Below are 24,618 nucleotides of genomic sequence, written 5' to 3'. Positions count from 1 at the left end.
TCATAAATGTTGGTGTTCCTCAGGATTTCGACTTTTTCTTCTTCTCTCACTCTTAAACTTTCTTTCTGGGCAATCGTGCTTGCTCCAATGACTTCAATCACCCTTTTAGAGGCTGATGACTCCCCAAAGTGTAACTCTATCTTTGGTCTTTTTCCTGAGCTTTCTGTTTTTCTTTCTCCACAAGTCATTTTGACCCAGCTACTTTAAAGCATCACTGTCTCTTTCTGTGTATATCTTCTGAATTCTGGATATCTCTACCTTGGTGACCTGCAGCTACCTTAAACTAAAATACACTGGTCTTAGTCTCTTTTCTGCTGCCATAACAGAATACCATGGACTGGGTAATTTATAAAGAAAAGAGTTTTATTTGGTGTCTGGTTCTGGAGGTTGGGAATTCCAAGATTGAGGGGCTGTAGCTGATAAGGGCCTTCTTGCTGTGTCATCATATGGTGGAAGGCATCACACATGTTGAGAGTACACATGAGGCAAAGAAAGGATGGGGACTGAACTTCATCATTTTTATCAGAAACCCAATCCTGCAATAACTAACCCGCTCCCATGACAATGGCATTAATCCATTAATGAGGGCAGAGCCCTTATAATCTAATCACCCCTTAAAGGTCCCACCTCTCTTTTTTTTTATTTTTATTTTTTTGAGATGGAGCCTCGCTCTGTTGTCAGGCTGGAGTGCAGTGGTGCAATCTTGGCTCACTGCAACCTCTGCTTCCTGGGTTCCAGCTATTCTCCTGCCTCAGCCTCCTGAGTAGCTGGGACTACAGTTGTGCGCCACCGTGCCCAGCTAATTTTCATAATTTTAGTAGAGAAGGGGTTTCACCATGTCAGCAAGGATGGCCTCAATCTCTTGCCCTTGTGATCCACCCGCCTTGGCCTTCCAAAGTGCTGGGATTACAGGCATGAGCCACCGTACCCAGCCGGTTCCACCTCTTAATACTATCACAATGGTAATTAAATTTCAACATGAGTTTTGGAGGGGACATTCAAACCATGGCAGTACTTATAATAAAAAATGTCTTTATCTTTTTCTACCCCCAATATGTTTCTCCTGAATTGCCTATCTTGAGAAATAGTGCAACTATCTATCATTATCCACCCAATTCTTTTTTTTTTTTTTTTTTCTTTTTGGAGACAGAATCTTGCTCTGTCGCCCAGGCTGGAGTACAGTGGCGTGATCTTGGCTCACTGCAAGCTCTGCCTCCGGGGTTCATGCCATTCTCCTGCCTCAGCCTCCCGAGTGGCTGGGACTACAGGCACCCGCCACCATGCCCAGCTAATTTTTTGTATTTTTTAGTAGAGACGGGGTTTCACTGTGCTAGCCAGGATGCTCTCAATCTCTTGACCTCATGATCTGCCCGCCTCAGCCTCCCAAAGTTCTGGGATTACAGGCATGAGCCACCATACCCAGCCGGTTCCACCTCTTAATACTATCACAATGGTAATTAAATTTCAACATGAGCTTTGGAGGGGACATTCAAACCATGGCAGTACTTATAATAAAAAATGTCTTTATCTTTTTCTACCCCCAATATGTTTCTCCTGAATTGCCTATCTTGAGAAATAGTGCAACTATCTATCATTATCCACCCAATTCTTTTTTTTTTTTTTTTTTTTTTTTGGAGACAGAATCTTGCTCTGTCGCCCAGGCTGGAGTACAGTGGCGTGATCTCGGCTCACTGCAAGCTCCGCCTCCGGGGTTCATGCCATTCTCCTGCCTCAGCCTCCCGAGTGGCTGGGACTACAGGCACCCGCCACCATGCCCAGCTAATTTTTTGTATTTTTTAGTAGAGATGGGGTTTCACTGTGCTAGCCAGGATGCTCTCAATCTCTTGACCTCATGATCTGCCCGCCTCAGCCTCCCAAAGTTCTGGGATTACAGGCGTGAGCCACCACGCCCGGCCTCTACCCAATTCTTAAATCAAAAAGCTGAGAATCATTTATTTTTCCTTCTTTCCATTCTTACAATTCATTCAATCTGTCATTAAGTCTTTTTGATTTCAACTTCTGAATATATCTGAAATAGAGTCCGTCCTCTCTATTCTGTTGTCTTAGGTCACGCCTTCATCATTAGTGCCTTAGATTAATGCAGTAGACCTCTAACCAGTTTCTGTTTCTACTCTTGCCTCCTCACTTTATCATCACACTACTATCATCACACTTACCAATGTGATCTCTGTAAAGTAAAAATATTTTATCATTCCTCAGTTCAACGTTTTCAATGATTCCCTACTGTCTACAGGATAAAGTCAAATCTCCTTTACTGTAACAGATCTTCTATGGATAGACTCAAACTAAAGGGGTTGATCTCTACTCAGTTCTAGCCAGCTATTGCCATGCAAGAGATGGACCCAGTGTTTCTAGATCTTTGGATTTTTTTAGAGAAACTATACACATTTAGATTTTCATTAAAAATATCCTATTTTTAAAAAATTGACTCAATTAGAAAATATCAATAACACTGTTCAATCCTAATAAAATACTCCTGCTGGATGGATCTATCCCAAGGCTCCCATATTGTGACCTCTGGCTAGATCCATGAATGAAGACGGCTGGATTTTTAGGGAAGAGAAAGTGTTGATGGATGTGGGGGAAAGAAAGTAGGAGAAGAGAAAAGCCTGACCCTGGGAAGTAGCTTCCTGGAAACTGGGAAGGGAAGGGTTGTGAGAGGCTTTCCTCCAGGTCATGAAGTCCTGTCCCTGTTGGCATTAGAGGCAAAATGCCCTGGGGGTGACCACAATGTGTCCCGTGGGGACACCTGCAGTGGTTGGCTACTAAGTTTTGTGGCATTGTGAACTGTGGCTTGTGTTAGATCCTGGTAGCTCAAGAGAAGAGGAGGAATTAAATGTGCTTTCTTGCCTTGTATCTTGGGATCTTAGAGCAGAAGCTTATTTAGAAAAACAAGATATGACATATCTTGCATTTTGAGTTGAGAAGCAGTTTACACCTGTCACATGCCCCAAAGATATCTGTCGAATTTTTCACCAGGATTGTTTAAATAATCACAGTTTTAGTGCAGTAGCTCTATCCTGCTTGCCTCCATCTGTGGGTTTACTTTCCATGATTTCAGTTACCCACAGTGAAATACAATAAGATTTTTTGAGAGAGAGAGCATTCACATTATTTTCATTACAGTATGTTGTTCTAATTGCTCTACTTTTTTATTAGTTATTGTTAATCTCTCATTGTGCCTAACTTATAAATTAAACATTATCATGGGTATGTATCTGTAGGAAAAAACATGGTATATGTAGGGTTCATTACTATCCATTGTTTTAGGCATCTGTTGGGTGTCTTGGTACATATTCCCTGCAAATAAGAGGGGAGTACAATATTTAACTGAGCCAATATTATTGGAAATAAAGATCTGCTAAAGGACCACTAAAATAATGTGATGTGTTTGTAAAGCCATACAAATGAGTTTGAGATTATTTTTATCACTGTCCTCTAAATGGTATAGGTAAGTAGTTAGGGCCACTGTTCCCTTAAAGGAGGGGTTACATTTTAACTTTTGTATCAATACCACCAACTCTGGCATAAACTCTAGCCCACTCCCTCATTCCAGTGTCTATAAAGTGCCCATATTTCCTGAGGTACAAAAAAAATGCATTTTTTATTGAGAGGCAATTTAGGGATGCAAAGTCACTGAGTCACTGTTTCTACAGAGAGCATTTTGACTCAGCTACAAGTAAAAGGATTAGTTTAACTGTGATTTCCTGGTTGTTGAGAAACCAGTCAAATTAGTGCTTTCCCTGGTCACCAAAGAACAGTGTGGGTGGGCCAGAGCCTCAGGGAAGACAGAATGAGACAGAAATGATATTAACTCTGCTTTCTCCTCTAGCCTTAAAGATGTACAGAGAAATGGAAAGGAGCATGAAGGACAAGGTTATGCCAGTCCCCACCATCATTCCTTATCCTCCATTTACTTTCCAGTTCACCAAGGCTCCATTAACTTACTTTTGTGTTACTGCTTCCATATGAAAAACAGATCCTAAAATTGCATGCTTCGTGGCCAAGTGTGGTGGTTCATGCCTGTAATCCCAGCACTTTGGGAGGCTGAGGCAGGTGGTTCACTTGAGGCCAGGAGTTCAAGACCAGCCTGGCCAACCTGGTGAAACCCCATCTCTGCTAAAAATACAAAAAATTAGCCAGGTATGGTGGTGTGTGCCTGTAATTCCAGCTACTTGGGAGGCTGAGACAGGAGAATCGCTTGAACCAGGAGGCAGAGGTTTTAGTGAGATGAGATGGCGCCACTGCACTTCAGCCTGGGAGACAAAGTGAGACTGTCTCAACAGAAAATAAATAAATAAGTAAGTAAGTAAATAAATTTGCATGCTTCTTTCCTAGGACAGATAATTTTAAGGATCAAAGAGTTATACAGCCCTTTAATCTCAGCACTATAGCTGCCACCTGACTTTACTTACCTTCTATCTTATTACAAACTCTGAGTTTGCAGCTAGATAGACTTGAGCATCATTTGTTGGTTCTGCTTTATTTCTGTGGTTTGGCTTTGGTTGGTTTGGTCCCACCAAGTCTCCTGTTGAAATTTGATCCCCATTGTTGGAGGTGGGGCCTAGCGGGAGGTATTTGGATCATGGGGTGGACTCCTAATAAACAGCTTGGTGCCATTCTCACAAGAGCGAATTCTTACTCTTAGTTTGCAAGATGGTTGTTGAAAAAAGGTTGGTCCCTCCTCTCCTCTTTCTCCTGCTTCTGTTCTCCCCTTATTCTCCCCCTATGTGACCTCTGCACATACTGGTTTCCCTTCCCTTTCCATCATGAGTGGAAGTAGCCTGAAGCCCTCACCAGAAGCAGATGCTAGCACAATGCTTCTTGTACAGCCTTCAGAACTGTAAGCCAAATAAGTCTCTTTTGTTTTTAACCCTTTCCCATTTTCCCAGAGAGTAATTACTGGCAGCGCTTACGACTGCAATGTTTAAGATAACTTTGCCACGAAAGATCTCCCTTTTATTATTATTTTTACATCTCTCTAGTATATCAACTTTGGAAACAAAAGACATCATTCTATTTATAGCATTCTGTTTTTAGTAGTGGTATTTTCATTTATAAAATATAGTAATTCTCGATCGCTGAAAATGTCAAATCCTAGAAAATGTAGCATTCCTACATGTGATGTTAACATTCTTGAGCACTTCTTAAACAGTTAGTTGCTTGCTGAAGTTTCATTTGGTGAATCCCATTTTTTCTGAAATAGACAATGCTGATGGTAGTTCTGTTTAGAAATAACTCCAAGAACAGTTTTTATACTCTATTTTTGCGTTGAAAATCAGATTTGCTTCAGCCTCAAAGAGATGTTTATGTAAAATTAAATAAGCACTGGCAGCAAGCTGCACTTTTTTTTCTAAATGGGAAAAGGGTTAAATTACCCAGCTTCAGGTATATTTTTGTGGCAACACAAATTGACTAAGATGATTATTCAAATATCTTCATCTGTTATTCTCTTCTTCATCAGTAGTCGCAAGTTAGGACCACATGCCTGATACCACCAAAGGTCTTAATGAATATTTGTTGAATAAAAGTGGACCTGCTTAAAATTTTGCTAGTTTGTCAGGGAAAAGGTTTTGGGGGTTTGGCAGCAAGAGGTGTGTGGAGCAAAAAATGGTTGATATAAAAGGCTATAATTAACTTTATCACTATTCACAGGTTCAGATTATCTCAGTTATTCCTGCCCGGTGATGTATCAAATATGCCAAAGTTGGCTATATATGGTCTGTTCAAAACCAGTCTGCTGTATTATACCCTTATGTGCCATCCCTTTTTATTTTAGTTCTTGTATTCTTAGTACATTTTGATAAGATAGTATGTATAAACATTGGAGTAGTAAATATTTGATAACAGATAAAAATAGTGTGTAAAAACATTCAGAGATACTTAAGTCCTTACTTCCCAGCTTGAAACACAAGGCTTTGCTTGCTGTGTTCTTCCACTTTGCTGTGGAAATTTTGTTGGTTGAATACTTCATTTTAGGCTTCATTTTTCAGTATTCTGTTGGATTAAAATATAATATTAGTTCATCTGTCTCAACTTAAAAACAAACGGAAACAACTGTGGCTAGCTCACTGCCAAATTGGTAACATAACCATATAGAGGAAATAATTATTTCAGTAAAGTTTGAACATAGTATTCTAAGTATGCATTCATGCTAGGATATGGTACTCTGCACTGCATAATGAGGCTTTGGTCAATGGATTGCACATATACAATGGTGGTCTCACAAGATTATAATGGAGCTGATAAATTCTTATCACCTAGTGCTGTTGTAGCCATCATAACATCCTAGAACAATTCATTACTTGTGTGTTTGTGGTGATGGTAGTGTAAACAAACCCACTGCACTGCCAGTTGTATGAAAGTATAGCACATACAATCATGTATAGTATATAATACTTGGTAGCAAATGACTATGTTACTGGCTTATGTATTTGCTATACTATACTTTTTATCATTATTGTAGATTGTGTTCCTTCTACTTATTAAAAAACAAGTTAATTGTAAAGCAGCCTCAGGCAGTTCTGTCAAAAAGATATTCCAGAAGAAGACATTGTTATAGGAAATGACAGCTCCATGCATGTTATTGCCTCTGAAGAACTTCCAGTAGGACAAGATGTGGAAGTGAAAGACAGTGATATTAATGATCCTGACCCTGTGTAGGCCTAGACTAGAGTGTGTGTGTTTGTGTCTTAGATTTTAAGGAAAAAGTGTAAAAAGTAAAAAATTAAAATTAAAAATTTTTAAAATAGAAAAAAGCTTATAAAATAAGGATATAAAGGAAGAAATTTTTGTACAGCTGTATGATGTTCGTATTTTAAGCTAAGTGTTATTACAAGAGTCAAAACCTTAAAAAATTAAAAGTTTATAAAGTAAAAAAGTTATAGTAAGCAAGGCTAATTTATTATGGAAAAAGGAAACAATTTTAAATAAATTTAGTGTAGCCTAAGTGTACAGTGATCATAAAGTCTATAGTCGTGCTCAGTAATGACCTACGCCTTCACATTCACTTACTACTTATTGACTCACCTAGACTCATTTTCCAGTCCTGCAAGCTCCATTCATGGTTAATTGCCCAATACAAGTGTACCATTTTTTAATCTTCATACCATATTTTTACTTTACTTTTTCTGTGTTTAGATATGTTTAGATACACAAATACCACTGTGTTAGAATTGACATTTTATAATCTATTCTCTCTGAAGCCTACAACCTGAAGGCTTCCTCTGCAAATAAGAACTTTGGTTTCCACAGTCCTTTATTTTAACCCAGACATTCCTTTTTATTGATCCCAGTTGACTGTAGTCTTTTATCCCTTACCCATCTCCTAGCTGAACCCCTCCAACCCCCGCTTCAAGTTATCCCACCTTTCTGGACCAAATGAATGTATTTCTTAAATTTATTTGATTGAAGTCTCATGTCTCCCCAAAATGCATAAAACCAAGCTGCACACCAACCACTTTGAGCACATGTTCTCAGGATCTCCTAAGGACTTTGTCACAGGCCATGGTCACTCGTATTTGGCTCAGAATAAATCTCTTCAACTATTTTACAAAGTTTGGCTCTTTGTAGGTAGTGGAAATACTGGTACTGCAGTTCTGAGTCTGTTTTGTTATACTTTAGTATATAGGAAATAAGTAGATATATTATGTTACATGGTTTTGACTGTAGGGGAAAGGAGATACAAACATTAAAGAAGTCATGAGAAAACCTATGGAATATTAAATTTGAGTCAGCAATATCAGTGTGCCCATATCTTAGTTTCTTAATACTTTCTCCACTGAAAGGAACAGCTGCTGCAGATCTGGAGCTGGTAAAGTAGTGGTGAACATGGAACATCCTGTTGTGCCAGAAAGCAGGAGTCACTAAAAAACTAGTGAGGGTGTGTCAGAAGCATATACACAAGCCACTGGGAAAAATCTCCTGCTGGCCAAACTTGACACAATTTGAGGATCAAAAAGAATAATGGTGGTAATTGACTATAAAGCATTTAAAGAAACCCACAAGTTCATAGCATTTCTCAGCAACTGAATGAATAGGGAGGGGTCTAGTCATTACAGAAGGAATGATAGCATTGAAATAGGCCTCGTTGTCTGGGGTGCCACCCGGAGTTCTTGGTCTCATGACTGAGGAAATCAAGGAAGGTGGACACACCAAGGGTGAGGTTAGAGTAGAAGTTTAATAAATGAAAGAAGGAGAGAAAGCTCTCTGCTACAGAGAGGGGTCCTGAAAAAGGGTTGCTGTTCTATAGTGGAATACAAGGGTTTTTATAAATGAGCTAGTGGGGAGGGGGTACTTTATTTACATAAGGTGTGAAAAACTGGTTAGGACTAGGTGTGTCATTTGCAGAAGGCATGAATTCCTGACAATCCCCACGCTGTCCTTCCATGTGGGCTCGTAGCCTAAGTTACTTCATGTTGTTTGACTTCCCTTACTGTGCACGTTTTGGGGATAGAATCCTCCATTGTGGACATGCCTAGCTCAGTGTAACTCCCCTATCTGTGTAGCTGTAGGCATGTTCCAAGCATGCCCTCCTGAGCAAGCTTCCTTATTTGAATATATCCAAGGAAGGAAAGGAATGTGTTCACTGAGGCCAACTGAATGTATATGAAATTTGAAATTTGCTGATTACACGGAAGGCACTCTTTCGTGCTGGAGCTTGCTTCCTTATCTATGTTTGTGGCTTGATCTCTCAGGCTGCTCTTTGTTAGAAGAGAAGTTCTGCCAAGGACTTTGCCCTATTTGCCTAGCTGGTTTCTTTCTTCTTTCTCTCTCATAATCAGACAAATCACCATCTTGCAACCCCCAATTTAGTATTTGATTCAAGCAAGGGACATCAATCGACGTGATACCTTGATGATCAAGATGGGTCACTGTATCATACTGAAAAAATATGGAGTTCTGTATCATAAATTGCAGAAAATTCCATATTCTCTTAGTATGGTTCTGCAATCTGGCTTCAACATCAGGGTATGGCACTGTGCTGTGGTTTGTGGAGGGAGCAGGACTTCTTCTCCAGTCTTAAACTCTCTGACATTGCCTGCAATTCTATCAATAATTATTGCTTCTTCTTTTTAAGTATTGGCCTCTTGTTTTGCCACACTACAAACAAACAAACAAAATTATCCCAGCAGTGTTTACAACTTAAATCTCTTATGAACTTCATATGAATAATCTCTTCTAGCAATTAAAAGAAGAGCATTGGATTCTTGGGTTAGAGGACTCTTTAGAAGGTAAACTTTAGGCACCCTTATTTTGTCCCTGGACAAACCTCTGGAGGCTGAAACTCCAGATGATCTTGTCTAGGTAGAACTGCTATAACATTATGTGCATGCCACCTATTTACATCCAGTCCCATGTGCAAAATCCTCAATGGTCAGCCAGTTGAAGACTATCTATTCTGTCCCTCAGTCTTGCCATGGGAGTAAATGCTGTGCTCACACAGCTTGAAGACTTCGCATCAACTTTTATTTTCTTCCTCTGATTCTTCCACCTTTGTTGGTCAAGAATGCTTAGAAGCAGAGGATCTTACATATCATTTTACTGAGCCCCTAACTTTACAGATGAGTAAATTGAAACTCTGAAGATTAAGTGCCTTGCCAAGGATTATGAAACAGAACCAGGAACAGAATCTAGCCTCCTGACTTCCATCTTGATGCCAGTACTTCCCTATCCTGTCTCCCTCTTTTCTTTCTCCCTTTCCTCCTCAAAACAGGAGGAAAATAATCAGAACTGGAAATTTAACTCCAAACACTCAGCCTTTCTTATACACAAAGCAGTTGTCCAACTTCTTTGAAATAATAAGTTTCTGAATATGGTTGTTAATTTGTAATCACACGTTTGGAATAATAAGATAGGGAACCCAATTGTAGTTGTATTTTAAGTTGTACATAAAATAGTTTAAATAGTAACCTGTACACAGTAGATAATGAAGTAACACTTTGCAAACATAAAAACTGCATTGCCTTGATGTTGTTTATTTTCTCTTCTACCCAAGGATACTTATATCCTAGAAAAAACAATTCCTGGTCATTAAAAAAAGTTATTTTTCTTTTTTTATAATCTTAGAATATTTTAATAAAAAGTTACATTTTCAAATAAATATGGGAAATGTTCCAATCTACATTCTATCTCTAGGAGAGTCAGACTCATGTTAGCATAGAAAAGGTGTTGATAGTCCTTTATTGAAGACTCTTGGGTACCTTTGTTTAACTATTGTTTTCAGTAGTTATTTGATCTCATAACCTTTTTCTCCCCTCTTATCACCCTCATGGACTAGTTTGAGAGAACGCACTTGAAAGAACTTTGCCGTAAACCAGTATTGGCTTGCATAATTGAGCAAGATAGACAAGCTGAAAATACCACATTTACAATGGAGTCATTGACACAGAGAAAGTCAACACCCTTTATAGAACCACATGATAAGTCAAAAGCATAGTCAGGAAATATTTTCAAATCCTATTCTGAAAAAGTATTTTCTTCAAAAAACCTGCAAATTCTTTGCCTTGATCACTCTTTTCACCATTTTTTTTCAGACTAAAATTGACTCATTACTCTCCTATTTTTGTATCAGAAATATTTCAGAACATATGGCAATAGGAACATCACTTGTTCTTTTTTTGCTGCTATTCTCAATGATATACAGCAAATATCCCTGCACACTGGTTATGATACTCACCTAATTTATAAAGTGCTGGTCTCAGATGATGAGGTTTCCTGTAGTCAGCAATTGTAGTATTTAAGGCAGTTACATCCCAGTTCTACTTATATAGATACACACACACACACGGATTAAGCAACATTGGATGACAGCATTTGATGTATGAGGCAATGCAGATGGAGCTACTTAAATGCATTAGAACATGTGGGAGCTTATCTTTTTCCTACCATCAGATCCTAAACAGAGATTATTTTAGCCGTAGCACTTTCTTTTTATTTGTTTATTTATTTCTTTGAGACAGAGTCTCTCTCTGCTGCCCAGGCTGGAGTGCAGTGGCACGATCTTAGCTCACTGCAGCCTCCACCTCCCAGATTCAAGCAATTCTTCTGTCTCAGCCTCCCAAGTAGCTGGGACTACTAGGTGTGTGCCACCACACCTGGCTAATTTTTTTGTATTTTTAGTAGAGATGGGGTTTCACCATGTTGGCCAGGCTGGTCTTGAACTCCTGACCTCAAGTGATCCTCCTGCCTCAGCCTCCCAAAGTGCTGGGATTACAGGCGTGAGCCACTGCACCTAGCCTAGCTGTAGCACTGTCAAAGAGTTACACTTAATCATTAACTTTTATAAAATCTTTATAATATAGGCTCTCGGTAGTGTTTATTGCATAACATATAATAATATAGAAGGACACAGATTGTTTAATTTCCTTTCTCTTTTCTACAGAAAGTTGAAAACATTTAAAGTAATTTTTTTCTGATTATAAAAAAGATGTATGTGCACTTAGAAAATATGTAAATGACAGGAAAGTGTATGTGTGGTAGATCCTGACATTCTTTTTTCTATATAAAAAAATATACACATCACTTTTATTTAAAACATAGAATCATACTGCAAGTATATTTTAAGCTGTTTTTTCCATTTTCCAATTAACACTATATCATAAGTATTTTCACATAGTAGAAACATTCTTTTACAAGTAACATTATAAATAGCATTCAGTCATAGAAATATATCTTAATGAGTCTTTTATTGATTAACACTTGCTGTTTCCAGATTTTATTTTTGTTTTTGTTTTCTAATATTGCCAGTGTTGCAACTGACAGTTTTGTGTGTGTGTGTGTGTGTGTGTGTGTGTGTGTGTGTGTGTATGGGTGTATGGGTGTGGGTGGGTGTGGGTGTGTGTTGTGATTGTTTGAAAATATTTATAAGTTTATTGGTAGCATAAACTCCTAGTAGTGGAATTGCTGGATCAGAGGGTACGTGTATCTTATAGCTTGACAGATATTAATGAATTGACTTCCAAAAACTTGTATTAATTAACAGTTTTGTCAACAATCCAGGGGAGTACCCTTTTCTCCATCTTTCTAGCAACGAGTGTCATTACCTTTGAAATGTTTGCCTTTATAAAGAGTATAAAATATATGATAGTTTTGAATTTTATTCCTTTATTTCGTGAGATTGAGCATCTTTAAAAAAATGTGTATTGTCAATTTCTATAAATTATTGATTTTTAAGCACTCTACCTAAACTAAGAAATTAGACCCTTCTCTGTGATTTGTGTTACAACTTTTTTCCCTGTGTCATTTATGTTTAGATTTTGCTAATGGCATTTTTTGGCCATACATAAGTTTTCAAATATTATGTGGTAAAATATAATCAGTGTTTTCTTTGAGAACTTCTGGTTTTGTGTTCTGCTTCAAAATACCTTTCCTCTTCCAAGATTATAAATAAATTTAATTATGATATTATCTAAAAACTTTAATGTTTAATATTTTATACATAAATCTTTGATTGACTCAGTGTTACTTTTGGTATAAAGAATAAGTTAGGGCTGGGTGTGTGTCTCATGCCTGTAATCCCAGTGCATTGGGAGGCCTAAGCAAGAGGACCACTTGAGGCCAGGAGTTCAAGACCAGCCTAGGCAACATAAAGAGACCCTGTCTCTACAGAAAAAATTTTTAAAAATTAATTAGCTGGGCTTGGTGGTGTGCACATGCAGTCTTAGCTACTTGGGAGACTGAGGTGGGAGGATCACCTGAGCCCAGAAGTTTAAAGTTGTAGTAAGGTCTGATAGCACTATACTCCAGTCTGGACCACAGAGTGAGACTCTTGTCTCCAAAAATGAAAAAAATAAAGATAGTGAAAAAAGAATACATTTGGGATTTTTTTTTCCTTCCAAATACATACTCCAACTACATTTGAAATTCAGTTCAGACAAAGTGAAGTTTCACATGTTATGTTGGGACCAGTATGCAGAGGGCTATGAATGCTACAATAAGGAATTTGAATTTTATCCTATGGACAACACGAATCTTTTGAAAGTTTCTAAAGCAAATGAGAAACATCATCTAGAGTGTGTTTTATGAATATAATTTTATGTCTGTGCGAAGCACCATCTGAAGGAAGGAAAGAAGGGAGAGGGAGGCAAAAAGAATGGATAGTTAGGAGGCCAGTTAAAATATCCCAGGCAAAAAGCAGTGAGGACCTAGTGAGGGCAATGTTAATGGGACCAACGAGGAGGGGATGGAATGATGAGTGCTACAAGTACTTCATAGAGTCCTTGCAGGTTGGTGTGAGTAAGGGCCCCAGAGATTCCTGTTCTGTTCCACTAAGTCATGCAGTTACCAAGCCAGGATTAAAACCCAAGTCTCACTCCCAGTTTAGGGGCATATCTGCCACAATGCCTCCTCGGCTCTTTCTGGATGTGGGTGTACCTGCTCTGGACTGGGGAAGAGGGGAAGCAGGGTGGTGAAGGGAAGTGAACATAATTCCAGTGGTTAATAATAGGAAACTCAGGTGGGGAGTTCAGTGACAGGGACAGGGAGTGAGTTTGATGTGGGGCAGATGGAGTTTGAGGTACTTGAGGAACAGTTATATGGACATTTCAGCAGGGAGTTGGAACTAGGTGGCCAGAGGCCAAACTTAGCCATGTGGATTTGCTCTTCATTTGTGAAGGCATGATAGTTTATTGTGTGGGAGTGAATGAGATTGTCTTGGCTGAGTGTGGAGCAGGAAGAGAAAGCTGTGAGAAGATGGAACTCTGGGATATCTAACATGTAAGGGGAAAGAGGAGAAACGAAGTTAATAAGACCAGACAGAGAAGCAGAAAAAAGAAGAGTTCATATTATGAAGGCTAAGAGAGAACACTGTCTCAAAAAGCAGAACAGTTGGTAATGAGTACTATAGAGATCTGATTGGAGGTTAAGAGACATTGGAGGAGTCATTTAAGTACGGTGGGAATCTCAAAACAACTGCACTGGACTGCACAGAGCGGAGATGGAGGAAGTAAGCATTTCCAAGAAGTATAATACAGTAATGAAAGGGAACAAAGAAAGAAAGAATGATATCTTTACACAGTAGTGTAGAGAAGGAAGATGCTACTTACTAGCTAGGTGACCTTGGACAAGTTACTTGATGTCTCTGAAGCCTCAGTTTCTTAATAATAATGATAATTTTCATAATAATAACTTATATTACCCATAATAATTTCATAATTTAACTCATTAAATTGTTGTGAGAATTAAATGAGAAGATATATTTTCAGCACTTATTAACAGTAGCTGGTGCACAGTAGAAACTCAATACGTTTGTTATTATTATTGTCATTAATATTGAGGCTTATATTGGGATGTGATAGACTCTTGAGTATGCTTAATGCAGAAAGTAGCCAATGAAAAGAGGAAAACTTATATAATATTTCCTGAGGAGACACAGAAGAGAGGGGGAAAGAACATGAGTGGAAGGATCAGCTTTGAAAATGAGGAGGCACACTTCTTCCTGCAGGAGAGGAGGAACCAGTGAGAGAATGAGAGAAGATGTGGAGTTTTAAGGTCTAGGGGTGTGAACTTAAGGGTCTTATAAAATGGCTTCAATCTTTGTAATGTAGGTTCTGAAAGAGACAAAGATTAAGAGAAATAAGCATTGGTTTGAAGTTTTAAGGATAAGTGGGAAAAATCTGAAACAGATCCTTAGAGAATATAAAAAAGAATTAACTTGGGAATGTGGTGTTATTGTTCAGTAAGCATAGAGTTTCAGTTTTGGAAGATGAAAAATGTTCTGGAGATGGAGAGTGGTGATGGTTGTACAACAATGTGAATGCCACTGAACCGTACACTTAAAAATGGTCAAAATCGTAAATTTTATATTATGTAGGTTTTACCACAATTTTTAAAAATGGTTCAAAAAGGAATTTTTTAAATGGGAGTGGAAGAAGTAGAAAGATGGGAGTTTGTTCATAAACAGAAGAATTCCAGTGTTCCTTATCTTAGAGAGAAAGATGTTCTGATGATGATGGTGGTCAGAATGAGATTTTTTGGGTGAACTGCTGAGGAGTGTTAAAGAGTCAAAGCAGTCACCAAGGGTGACAACTGCAATGAAGTCACCAAGGGTGACAACAGCAGAGGCAATAGTGAACAGAAAAGGAGGTCAGGGTCCCTAGTGACCAGAAAGGAAAGACATTAGTATAAGTAGTTGGGCCCAGGGTTGGGGATGGGATTAGAAAAGCTTTCTCTACTAGCCCTGGGAAATGTGCACACAAGAAAATGGAGTGGGTTTTGAGAATATGGCATCACGAGGGGAAAGTCACATTTTAGATAATCACAAGAAATAGTGCTTTTGAAGGAAAAGGAGGGAGAGAGTAAGGAGTATGCTTGTGTGTGGGTGGGGAACATCCCAGGGGAAATGACATACATTTAAATTAGGGAAACAACCTGAAAGATTTTAATCCGTCAAGAAAGAATAATTAAATAAAATAATTTAAATAGAAATTTATTAGTTGGTCATTCACCTCTGAACAACAACAACAGTGAGAAATATATGAGGTATTGTCATTTTCAAAGTTGCAAATTTGCGTAGTTGTCTCTTTGGCTGAAGAAATCTTCCAGAAACTTACATTCAACAAATATTGAGCACCCTTTACATGCCAAGGACTATGTATTCCACCAGCATTAACTCATGGGGTGCTGCATGAATATTTTCATTTCACATTGTCATATTATCTACATCTGATCAGCTGGAAAATCATTTATTGAATCACTAACCTCTTATATGTTGGACAATGCTCTTTGATTAGCAATTTCCCACTTCTAAATGCTAATACCTTTAAGAATATTAAGTCGGCTGTTGGCCTTTCTTCTTTTATTGTGAATTTTACTTTCAAAATAAATTCATTTAATCAGATTGATTTGCTGTGATGAGTCTTGTTATAATGCAGGGTTTATGAGAAATTCTTACTAAAAATGCATACTCCTTATGGAAAATTTAGATAATACAGAAAAGAGAAAGTTTGACCTTTGATGTCCTAGAGAGTAAATTCTCTGAAAAGAGACACAACTGGGAATCGTTGTAAGGAAATCCTAACCTCCTCGAGATCCTGAGGGCACAAATGATGCTGGATTTGCATTTGTTTGTACTACAGCATGGAGTGCTGCCTAAAAACATTAATAAATAAAATACTACTTCTAGTACTGGGCTAGGTGCTGGGGATACAGTACTGAACAAAGCAAAGTGTCTTGCCCTCCTGGAGTTTACTTTCTATTGGAGAGATAGAAGTTACTCACATAGTTGTACAAATATGTTATTAATGAACAGTGATAAAAAAGAATTGGACTGGTAAAGAAGATAAAGTAGAATGGTACTAAGGTAGTGTAGTCAGAGAAGGTGACATTTAAACTGCAGCCAAAGGGCGTGAGGAACATATGAAAGGGAACAGACACAGGGAAGAGAAAACCTCAGGGCAAAGGCCCTGAGATGGACAGAAGCCGCAGTGCTCAGTGAACAGAGAGTGCTAGTGTGGCTGGAGCAGAGCTGGCAATGGGGAGACCATAATGTGAAGGGGCCGGAGACAGAATGGGACAGAAGCTCGGTTGGGCTGGGCCCTGGAGGCCAAAGGAAGAAGCTTGGATTTCATTCAGAGTGCATTGAGAAGCCAAAGAAGGGTTTTGAGTAACATGGGATGTGATTTGATTTTTATTTTTAAACTAGTGCTGTGACTATCATGTGAGAAACAGATGGAGGGCAATAAGAGGGAAGGGATGAGACCAGCCAGGAGTCCGCATTAATTCAGATGCTTAATAATGGTGGTTGTGGTGATGGTGATAATGATGATAGTAGTAGCTACAGTGTTTGGTGTCTTCTGTAAGACTGATGCTCTACATATATTATCTCTAATGTCACTGTGATTCTGGAGTTTGGATATGATTGTCTCCCTGTTAGAGGTGAAGAAATAGTGGATCTTGCAAAACATCACATAGGTAAGAAGTAGCAAAGCCAGAATCTGATATTAGGGCTATCTGGCTCTTTCTCTCAGTTCATGGAGAACATTGGTAGAATGGGGCATAATTGAATCCCAGGACCTTATATTTGATTCATCTCCTTGTCAAGCTTGGTTTCTCTTGAATGGGAAGAGGATCTGTGAGGATATAGTGGGATGAAGGAACATATTGCTAGGTGCTGGAAGCAATACCAGTGGAACCAGTGGAAGAAGACAGGTCCTGGCTGATAGGTAGAGGAAATAGGGATTATGACTAAGTTTGCCAACACAATATGACTTCATTCTGGGAGATTTTGCAAAGGGGCAGAAGTGGAGGAGAAGCGGGAGGTGGGAGCACAGGGGAGGGTGTCACACCAATCCTCTACTCCTTTGGGTGTAGCAGTTTCATTTCTTTCTTAATGGAGATTAGAATACGTGATATGGAAGAAGGGAAGATAGAAGTTTGGGGAACAATGAGACAGCACCCTCCTCACCCAATCTGGATCACTTCCTGTCCCCTACCCTCCACCACTCTGAAAGTTTCCATCTGCCACTTTCCTGGATCCTGGGGAGAACACTTCTCCTAGGGAAAGGAAATACTCTATAAAGATATCTAGTTGATCAATCTATGACTCAAGCCAAACCCCTCGTGAGAAGAGGGAGGGATAGTGTGAGATTTTAGGGAAGCTTTCTTTTATGTCTTTAAGGTAAACAGTACTTATCATTTGTAAAGCACTTCTGTGCTTTGCCATGGTTTTCCTGGATGTGGTCTTATCCAGCCATTTCTATACATTGGCACTACCTGCCCCATCAACCTTTCCAACCTTACTTACCCCTCCCTCCATACTCTCTACATTTAGACCAATTAGACTGTTTACCGTTCCTCAATTCACCATGCACTTGCACACCTCCATGGCTTTGCTCAAACTTCCTCTTGGTAGTGCTAACTCATCCCTTAGTCTGGGAAACTCTGTTTAACCGTTGGAGGCCAATTCAAATGTTTTGATCTCCCTGACAACCCACAATCAAGCCGACTTTATTGTTTCCTCTCTCCCTTCCATATCTATTGTATATATAATAATATATCCAGCTCTCTTTGTTTTCCTACCTCCTCCACTGCTAGGTCCTTGGGAACAAGGGTTGTGCTTTAGTCATCTTTATTTCCCCAGAAATTATCCACAGCAGGCACTCAGTAAATGTTCTGTAATTTGGATCAGTCCTTACAGAAACCCTGTAAACTAAGTAAGGCAGGCATCATCCACTAGACAGATGTGGAGACCCTACCCAAATCCCAAAGATCTGCAGAGCAGTGGAGGTAGATTCCCTGGTTGAGCTGTTATGAAGTTGGCACTACTTCACCATTTTGACTTACAGAAATGACAGTCTTAAATGCTTCAGTCTAATAGAACTCACGTCTTCTTGTTCTTGGGTCAGTGCTCTTTGTAAAGCATTTTTAAAAGCTGACTTTCCAGCTGTCCTGTGGCTCTGAAGTTTTAGTGTGACTGAACATTTCAAATTATTCAGTTCAAGTTGCTTTATTCCCCTCCTGGGCCCCCGCCCATGCCTCACATACTTTGGGGGCCCCAGTGGATCAAGTCTGTAGTAATCTTTGAAGAAGCAAAGGTAAATTGGCCTCCCCTTCCCAAGCTTAGACCTAGGATTTTCTCCTTTCCCTCAAGTCCCTACAGCTCTCAGGTCTCAGTTTCCTTGTCTTCAAAACAAGGAGAGTATGTGAAAGCCAGCATTTTCCTCCTTGACTCTTTCCTGTGCTCCTGTACAGGTTCCACATTTAGCCCGTTTATTTCCTTCTTCCAGGGCCCCTTCTATACTGGCAGCTGCACTAGCCGCTTATTCACACAAAGGTACCATCCTCAGAAAACATACAAATTCTGCCTCAGCCTTGTGATCTCCTCTTCTCCTTTCTACTAACCTTACAGCAGGACAAAATTACAGTGAAAAGAAAAGCCCACAGAGTCTGCAGCATTTTTTGTTTTTTTGTGTGTGTTTAAAAGTTTTTTTCTTTAGTACCCAAATATCTGAAAGCTGATTTTTTTTTTTTTTTGAGTCAGTGTTTTGCTCTGTCACCTAGGCTGGAGGGCAGTGGCATGATCATAGCCTCACTGAACTCCTAAGTTCAAGGGATCTTCCTGCCTCAGTCTTCAAGTAGCTAGGAATACAGGTGTGTGCCACAACGCCCGGCTAATTTTTTATTTTTGTAGAGACAGGGTCTCGCTTTGTTGCGCAGGCTGGTCTCGAACTCCTGGCCTCAAGTGATCCTTCCACCTTGGCTTCCCAGAGCACTGGGATTACAGCTGTGAGCCACCATGCCTGGCTGTTGTTTAATGGATTCAGAAAGCTCTCACTGCTAGAAGAAAGCAGTGTATGGAAAAAAAACAACAACATGGAACATAAAGACCTTTGGTTTTAGTTTAACTCTAAAGTTGAGATCATTTTCTTCTTTTACTTTTTAAATGCATTTTACATAAAATTGGACAAGTAATGTAAAAATTTTGAATCTTATAAAAATTCAAAGGAGTATGAAATATTTAGCAAGAGCATGTAGAGTTAAATAAAAATTCTCCTTTTTTTGTTTTCGTTTTTTATTTTAGAGACAGAGCCTTGGTCTGTAACCAGGACTGAAGTGCATAGCTGATTGCAACCTTGAACTCCTGGCCTCAAGCGATCCTCCTGCCTTGGTCACCCAAAGTGCTGGGATTAGAGGTATAAGCCACCATGTCTAGCTCTCCTGTATTTTTTACAATTAGCCCTTATATAGTGTTTACTATGTGCCAAGAACTGTAGTGCTTCACATATTTAACTTATTCAATTATTACAGCAGTCTTGTTAGGGTAGCATTATTATTATCCCTCTTTTATATATGAGGAAACTGAGGTACAGTGGGATCAAGTAAATGCCCAAGGCCTCATAGCTGAAACCCCAAGCAAACATTTTCAGAGTTCATGAGGTACTTCAGAAAGGGGTGGAGGAATCCAAATCCGTTGCATCCAGATCTTCCTCCCTAGCCCCTGCATCCAGAGCAGAAAACCCCTATCTAGAAAGTTTTCTAGGTAGAAGAGGTTTTACTGGTAAGAAAACAAAACTAAAAGTTTGAAAATATGTCATTAGGCCCATTCCACCTGAATTATTTGACCCTGTAAGGAGGGCGATAGACTGAGGCCCAGTTCATATACCATCAGTGGTAGTCAAGCTACAGAAGATTTAGTAGCATCATAAGGAGAAAGCATTACACTTAATGGTTGGAAGAAGTTTTCAAAACTTTGTAAAGAGTAGAATCCTTTTCTGAAAAAAGAATATTGCATGGAAGCCTAATAGATAACAGAAGACAAAATCATTAACTTATTAATATAAATATGCTTCATAAGTTTACATTTATATTTACTCATTATAAAGTTATTTAATGAAATATGCTGTTTCCAGCATAATAATGGATTAGTTACCGTGAACAGCCCTCCTGATAAAAACAATAAAAATGCTGCAAGATGTGTTTTTAAGTATCTTTTCAAACAACATTGAGGGGGCATGAATGGGAGGCTAGCAACCTTGGCTTTTTTTTTAGTTGTCTACTATATCCTAGAGACAAAGAGGAAGAATTACATAAAGAATCAGGGCCAGGAGATAAAGCTCAGGATATGTCTAAGATGGGAAGTCTAACAGGAAACTTCTGCATAAACCTGGACTCTCAAAGGGCTACATTCACAATAGAAGGGTGATCAAGATAAATAAACTCGGCAGAAGGGAATAGCCAGAAACCTTGTCTGTCTCAACTCCAGCCCTTGCTGGAAGGAAACATGTATCTCTCAGAATTTATCTTCTCAGGACAAGTCAGCCCCTGCATGGATATGTAGTCTGAAATCAAACTACTTGTGTGCTTCCGAAAGCCTGAAATAGAGAATTAAGTATAAAGTAGTTTTACGTTGGCAGTGCCCCAAGGCAAATACAAATCTTATCTTGAAGAACTCAGCCGCTACACAAGCCACCAAGCATTTCCACAGAAAAGCCTTCAGGACAAATGAGTAGTCTGTCGTCAAGATTTGCAAAGCAAACAAGAATACTAGACACCATGGTGAGAACCCACAAAAGGAACAGGTAGCAGAAAAACTGATTTTAATATTGTTAGATAGTATTCTAAAAGACTGAAAATATGAACAGTGAACCTGTATATTTGAGAAAGATCCAAATAGAATATCTAGACATAAAAGATATATTACTGAAATTAAAACTCAATGGTTCAATTAAACAGAAGATTAAACACAAGTGAAAAGAGTCAGCGACCTAGAGAACAATCCAGAGATACTTGGAGGTGGAAAATATGAAAACAGGGTAAAAGACTTGGAAGAAAAATAACAGTTTTATGTCTATTTGGAATGGTAGAAGGAGATGCTAGAACAGAGATGGAACAACATTTAAAGAAATAATGGCTGACAACATTCCAGAATTGTTGAAAGATCCTAATCCTTAGATCTAAGAGTTTCAATGAATTTCAAGCAGATAGAAAGAAAGAAAGGGCTGGGGGTGGTGGCTCAAGCCTTATAGTCCCAGCACTTTTGGAAGCTGAGGTGGGATGATCTCTTGAGACCAGGAGTTTTAAGACTAGCCTGGGCAACATAGTGAGACCCCATCTCTACAAAAAAAAAATAATTAAAAAAATTAGCTGGGTGTCGTGGCACACACCTGTAGTCCCAGCTGGTAGGTAGGCTGAGGTGGGAGGATTGCTTGAGCCCAGGAGTTTGAGGCTGCAGTGAGTTAGGATCATGTCACTGCCCTCCAGCCTGGGTTACAGAGCCAAACCTTGTCTCTAAAAAGAGAAAGAAGAAAAATCCACATCTTGATATATTAGTTATGAAATTGCAGAATATTAAAGAAAAAAAGTGAGAACAGCCAGGGCACCATAATGAGCCCTCATCTCTACAAAACATAAAAAAGAAAAATTAGCTGTGCATGGTGGTATGTGCCTACGGTCCCAGTTACTCAGGTGGATAAGGTAGGAGGGTCACTTGAGCTAGGGAGGTTCAGGCTATAGTTAGCTGTGATCACATCACTGCACTCTAGCCCCTGGGTGACAGAGTGAGACCTTGTTTCAAAAGGAAAAAGAAAAGAGAAGATTGTAATGTCAGTCACTGAGGACAATAAAACTATTTGGCGGAGGAAAAAAATCACCCATCCAATATGGATGGAAGTTTACAGTCTTAGAGTAGCCCTAGAACTTGTGAAATAAACATTTGATATTTGCAGAACCAAGGTGTATCTTGCAGTCAACTGAGCATTATTAAAAACTGCAGAAGTGGCCTAAAACTCCTTATTTTACAGATGAGGAAAGTGCCACTCAGAGCAGGCGAAGGGTCTTCCCCAAGGTCACACAGCTAGTAAATGGGTATATGGTGGAGCCAGGACCAGAACTCAGGTCTCTCAACTCACAGAGCAATAGTTGTGACTGCTCTTCCCTCTATCCTGCTGCCATTTCTTTATTCAGCAACAACAAAGAAAAACAAAATGTGAAGAAAAGTAGAATTTCAGTTTATCATGGAACTTTTTGGTGATTCCTTATGTTTCACGTATAAAATTTAGTAACTGTTTGAATACATTCTTATACAGTGCAATATCCCATCACCAGGAACCAATGAAACTGCTCACATTTTTTGGATGGGGGAAAGGGCATGCAGTCTTGATTTGTTTCCTTCTAGCTTATAACACAGTGTGAGGGTAGTGTGAGAAAGTTTTAGAAAATGTGATTAAATCTGAGTCATGGAAATCAGTTCTGGCACAGCATTCTGTAGAAGGTGGTGAGGGTAACAAGAGGTGGGTGCAAATCTCAGCATATACAAAGGCTTTGCTGAGAAATACACAGGGGAAAGGCAGGTGCTAAGCCACAGCATGTATTATATATACCTGAGTCAGTAGGTCAAATAAATTCACAAAACTGTAAAAAACAAATCTATTCTGCTGGAGTTCACTGCTTTGGACCTGGCTTGGTTTGCTTTCTGAAAAGTTCATACCTTAGATCCACAAAGGAAAGCAATCGGCAAGGTAATGCTGATATATCAAAATGTATCACCCTGTTTGTTCATGAAAAGATACTATTGCATGTACGTGCATGTATGCATGAAAAATTATTTCTATACATATTTCACCACAAATACATGCCAAAAACTAGGAAAGCATTTGTAATTGGCAACAATACAATCAAACAGATTGCTTAACCAAGGATAAGAACTTGCCTATTAAATCACTTTTGATTCTGGGAATAGTACCCAGATTCTAAAGCCTAAAGTGGTTTGCATGACTTAATTACAGATGCTAACAAGAATAGTTCTTTGGGCAGTACTCTAAATCCTATCAGCTGATTTGCTGTTTGTTTTGAAAGAGAAGCATGAGATTTTCAGATGGCAAAGCTTTGGATTTTGATACCCATCTTCAAAACAGAATGCAATATATATCTTTAAATTAGTTCCTGTGTAGAAAAGCAGGCTAATTTGGGTATGGCACATTTCTCAAACACATAAAACAGTAATAGGATATTTATTCCAGATTTTACAGTTATATGGTTAAAGCCAGTGAAAGTGTGGCTAAGTTCTATTCCCACTACATAGATATGCTACTAGATGCTACTGGAATTGATTCTGGGAGCCTTCATCTGAAGGCAGCTTTAGGAAATAACAAGGAATAACAAGAGGAGTTTCTGAAAGGATGAATTAAGTGCTTATATAAATAGGGAAAGAAGGACTTTAGTCTCTAAAATTTAGGACCAAGAGAAGGGGTTGGCCTGGGACTTCTGGGAACATTTTTCTCCTTGAAATAAGGGGCATGTGAGGAGCAAGCGCTTCTTGGTTTCTACTCCTTCGGCTCCTCTGAGTATCTGATGCTCAGAGCTGGGTCAACCATCTTTTCCCATGAAGAGAGATCATAGATGCTCTCAGGATGGTAGAGTAGAAGGGTGGGAAGACCCTGAGTCCTTGATGATATCCTTGATTTTTGACACCAACTCTGAGACTGCCCGACTAAACTTCTGATTAAGTGAGCAAAAAGTGTCCTTAAGTTTTAAGCCTTGTTCAGTTCTGGGTTCCCCAGTTGCAGCTAAAAGTATATCAAGTGATATAAATTATCTTTATTTTTCATGTAAGTATAATCTGCATTGACTTTTTCTAAATCCTTAAAAGAAATGGCAAACAACTAATGTATTCTGGACATTGCCTTAATAATATCTTTATGATTGAATTGTTTAAACATTTAATGTTTAAATAACGTTATGTTTTAAAGAAAATTTTAGTAAAACATGGATATGTAAATTCCTGTGCTAAAAATCAAGAAAATAATATTATATTTGATAGAAAAGCATGATATATCAAAAAATAGAAAAAATACACAAAATCTTTTGTATCAGAACAAGATTTTAAAAACTTATAAGTAACTCTTTGAGGTACTCTTTTTTTTTAAAAAAGTGCAGATTACCAGTAATAGTACTGTTTTACTATTCTATTTTTGCAAAACAGTAAAGCATCAGCTATGTTTGTTTACAAAAAATTTTTGTGTATATAAATTTGTCTATAAAATGACTATGAATATCATATACATGTAAATCATGCCTTAAGTCATTGTAGGACAAATAGTGACAAAATGAAATGACTTGCCAAGACTTTGAAAATCAAACTTCATAAAATCCTAAAGTAAA

General features: G+C 38.7%; 1 protein-coding gene across 1 annotated transcript in view; it reads right to left on the bottom strand.

Annotated features, from left to right (window-relative positions):
• Window positions 1–24,618, bottom strand: part of IL33 (interleukin 33) — a 48,965-nt gene that overhangs the window by 17,228 nt on the left and 7,119 nt on the right. The window contains exon 2 of the mRNA XM_003273835.2: window positions 5,917–6,018. Coding sequence (XP_003273883.1) covers window positions 5,917–6,007 — 91 coding nt within the window. The 5' untranslated portion in view covers window positions 6,008–6,018. The remainder of the gene's footprint in view (window positions 1–5,916; window positions 6,019–24,618) is intronic.

The sequence above is a fragment of the Nomascus leucogenys genome, chromosome 1a, assembly GCF_006542625.1.
Source record: "Nomascus leucogenys isolate Asia chromosome 1a, Asia_NLE_v1, whole genome shotgun sequence".
Taxonomy (NCBI): Eukaryota; Metazoa; Chordata; class Mammalia; order Primates; family Hylobatidae; genus Nomascus; species Nomascus leucogenys.
This window is presented reverse-complemented; position numbering and strand designations above follow the sequence as displayed.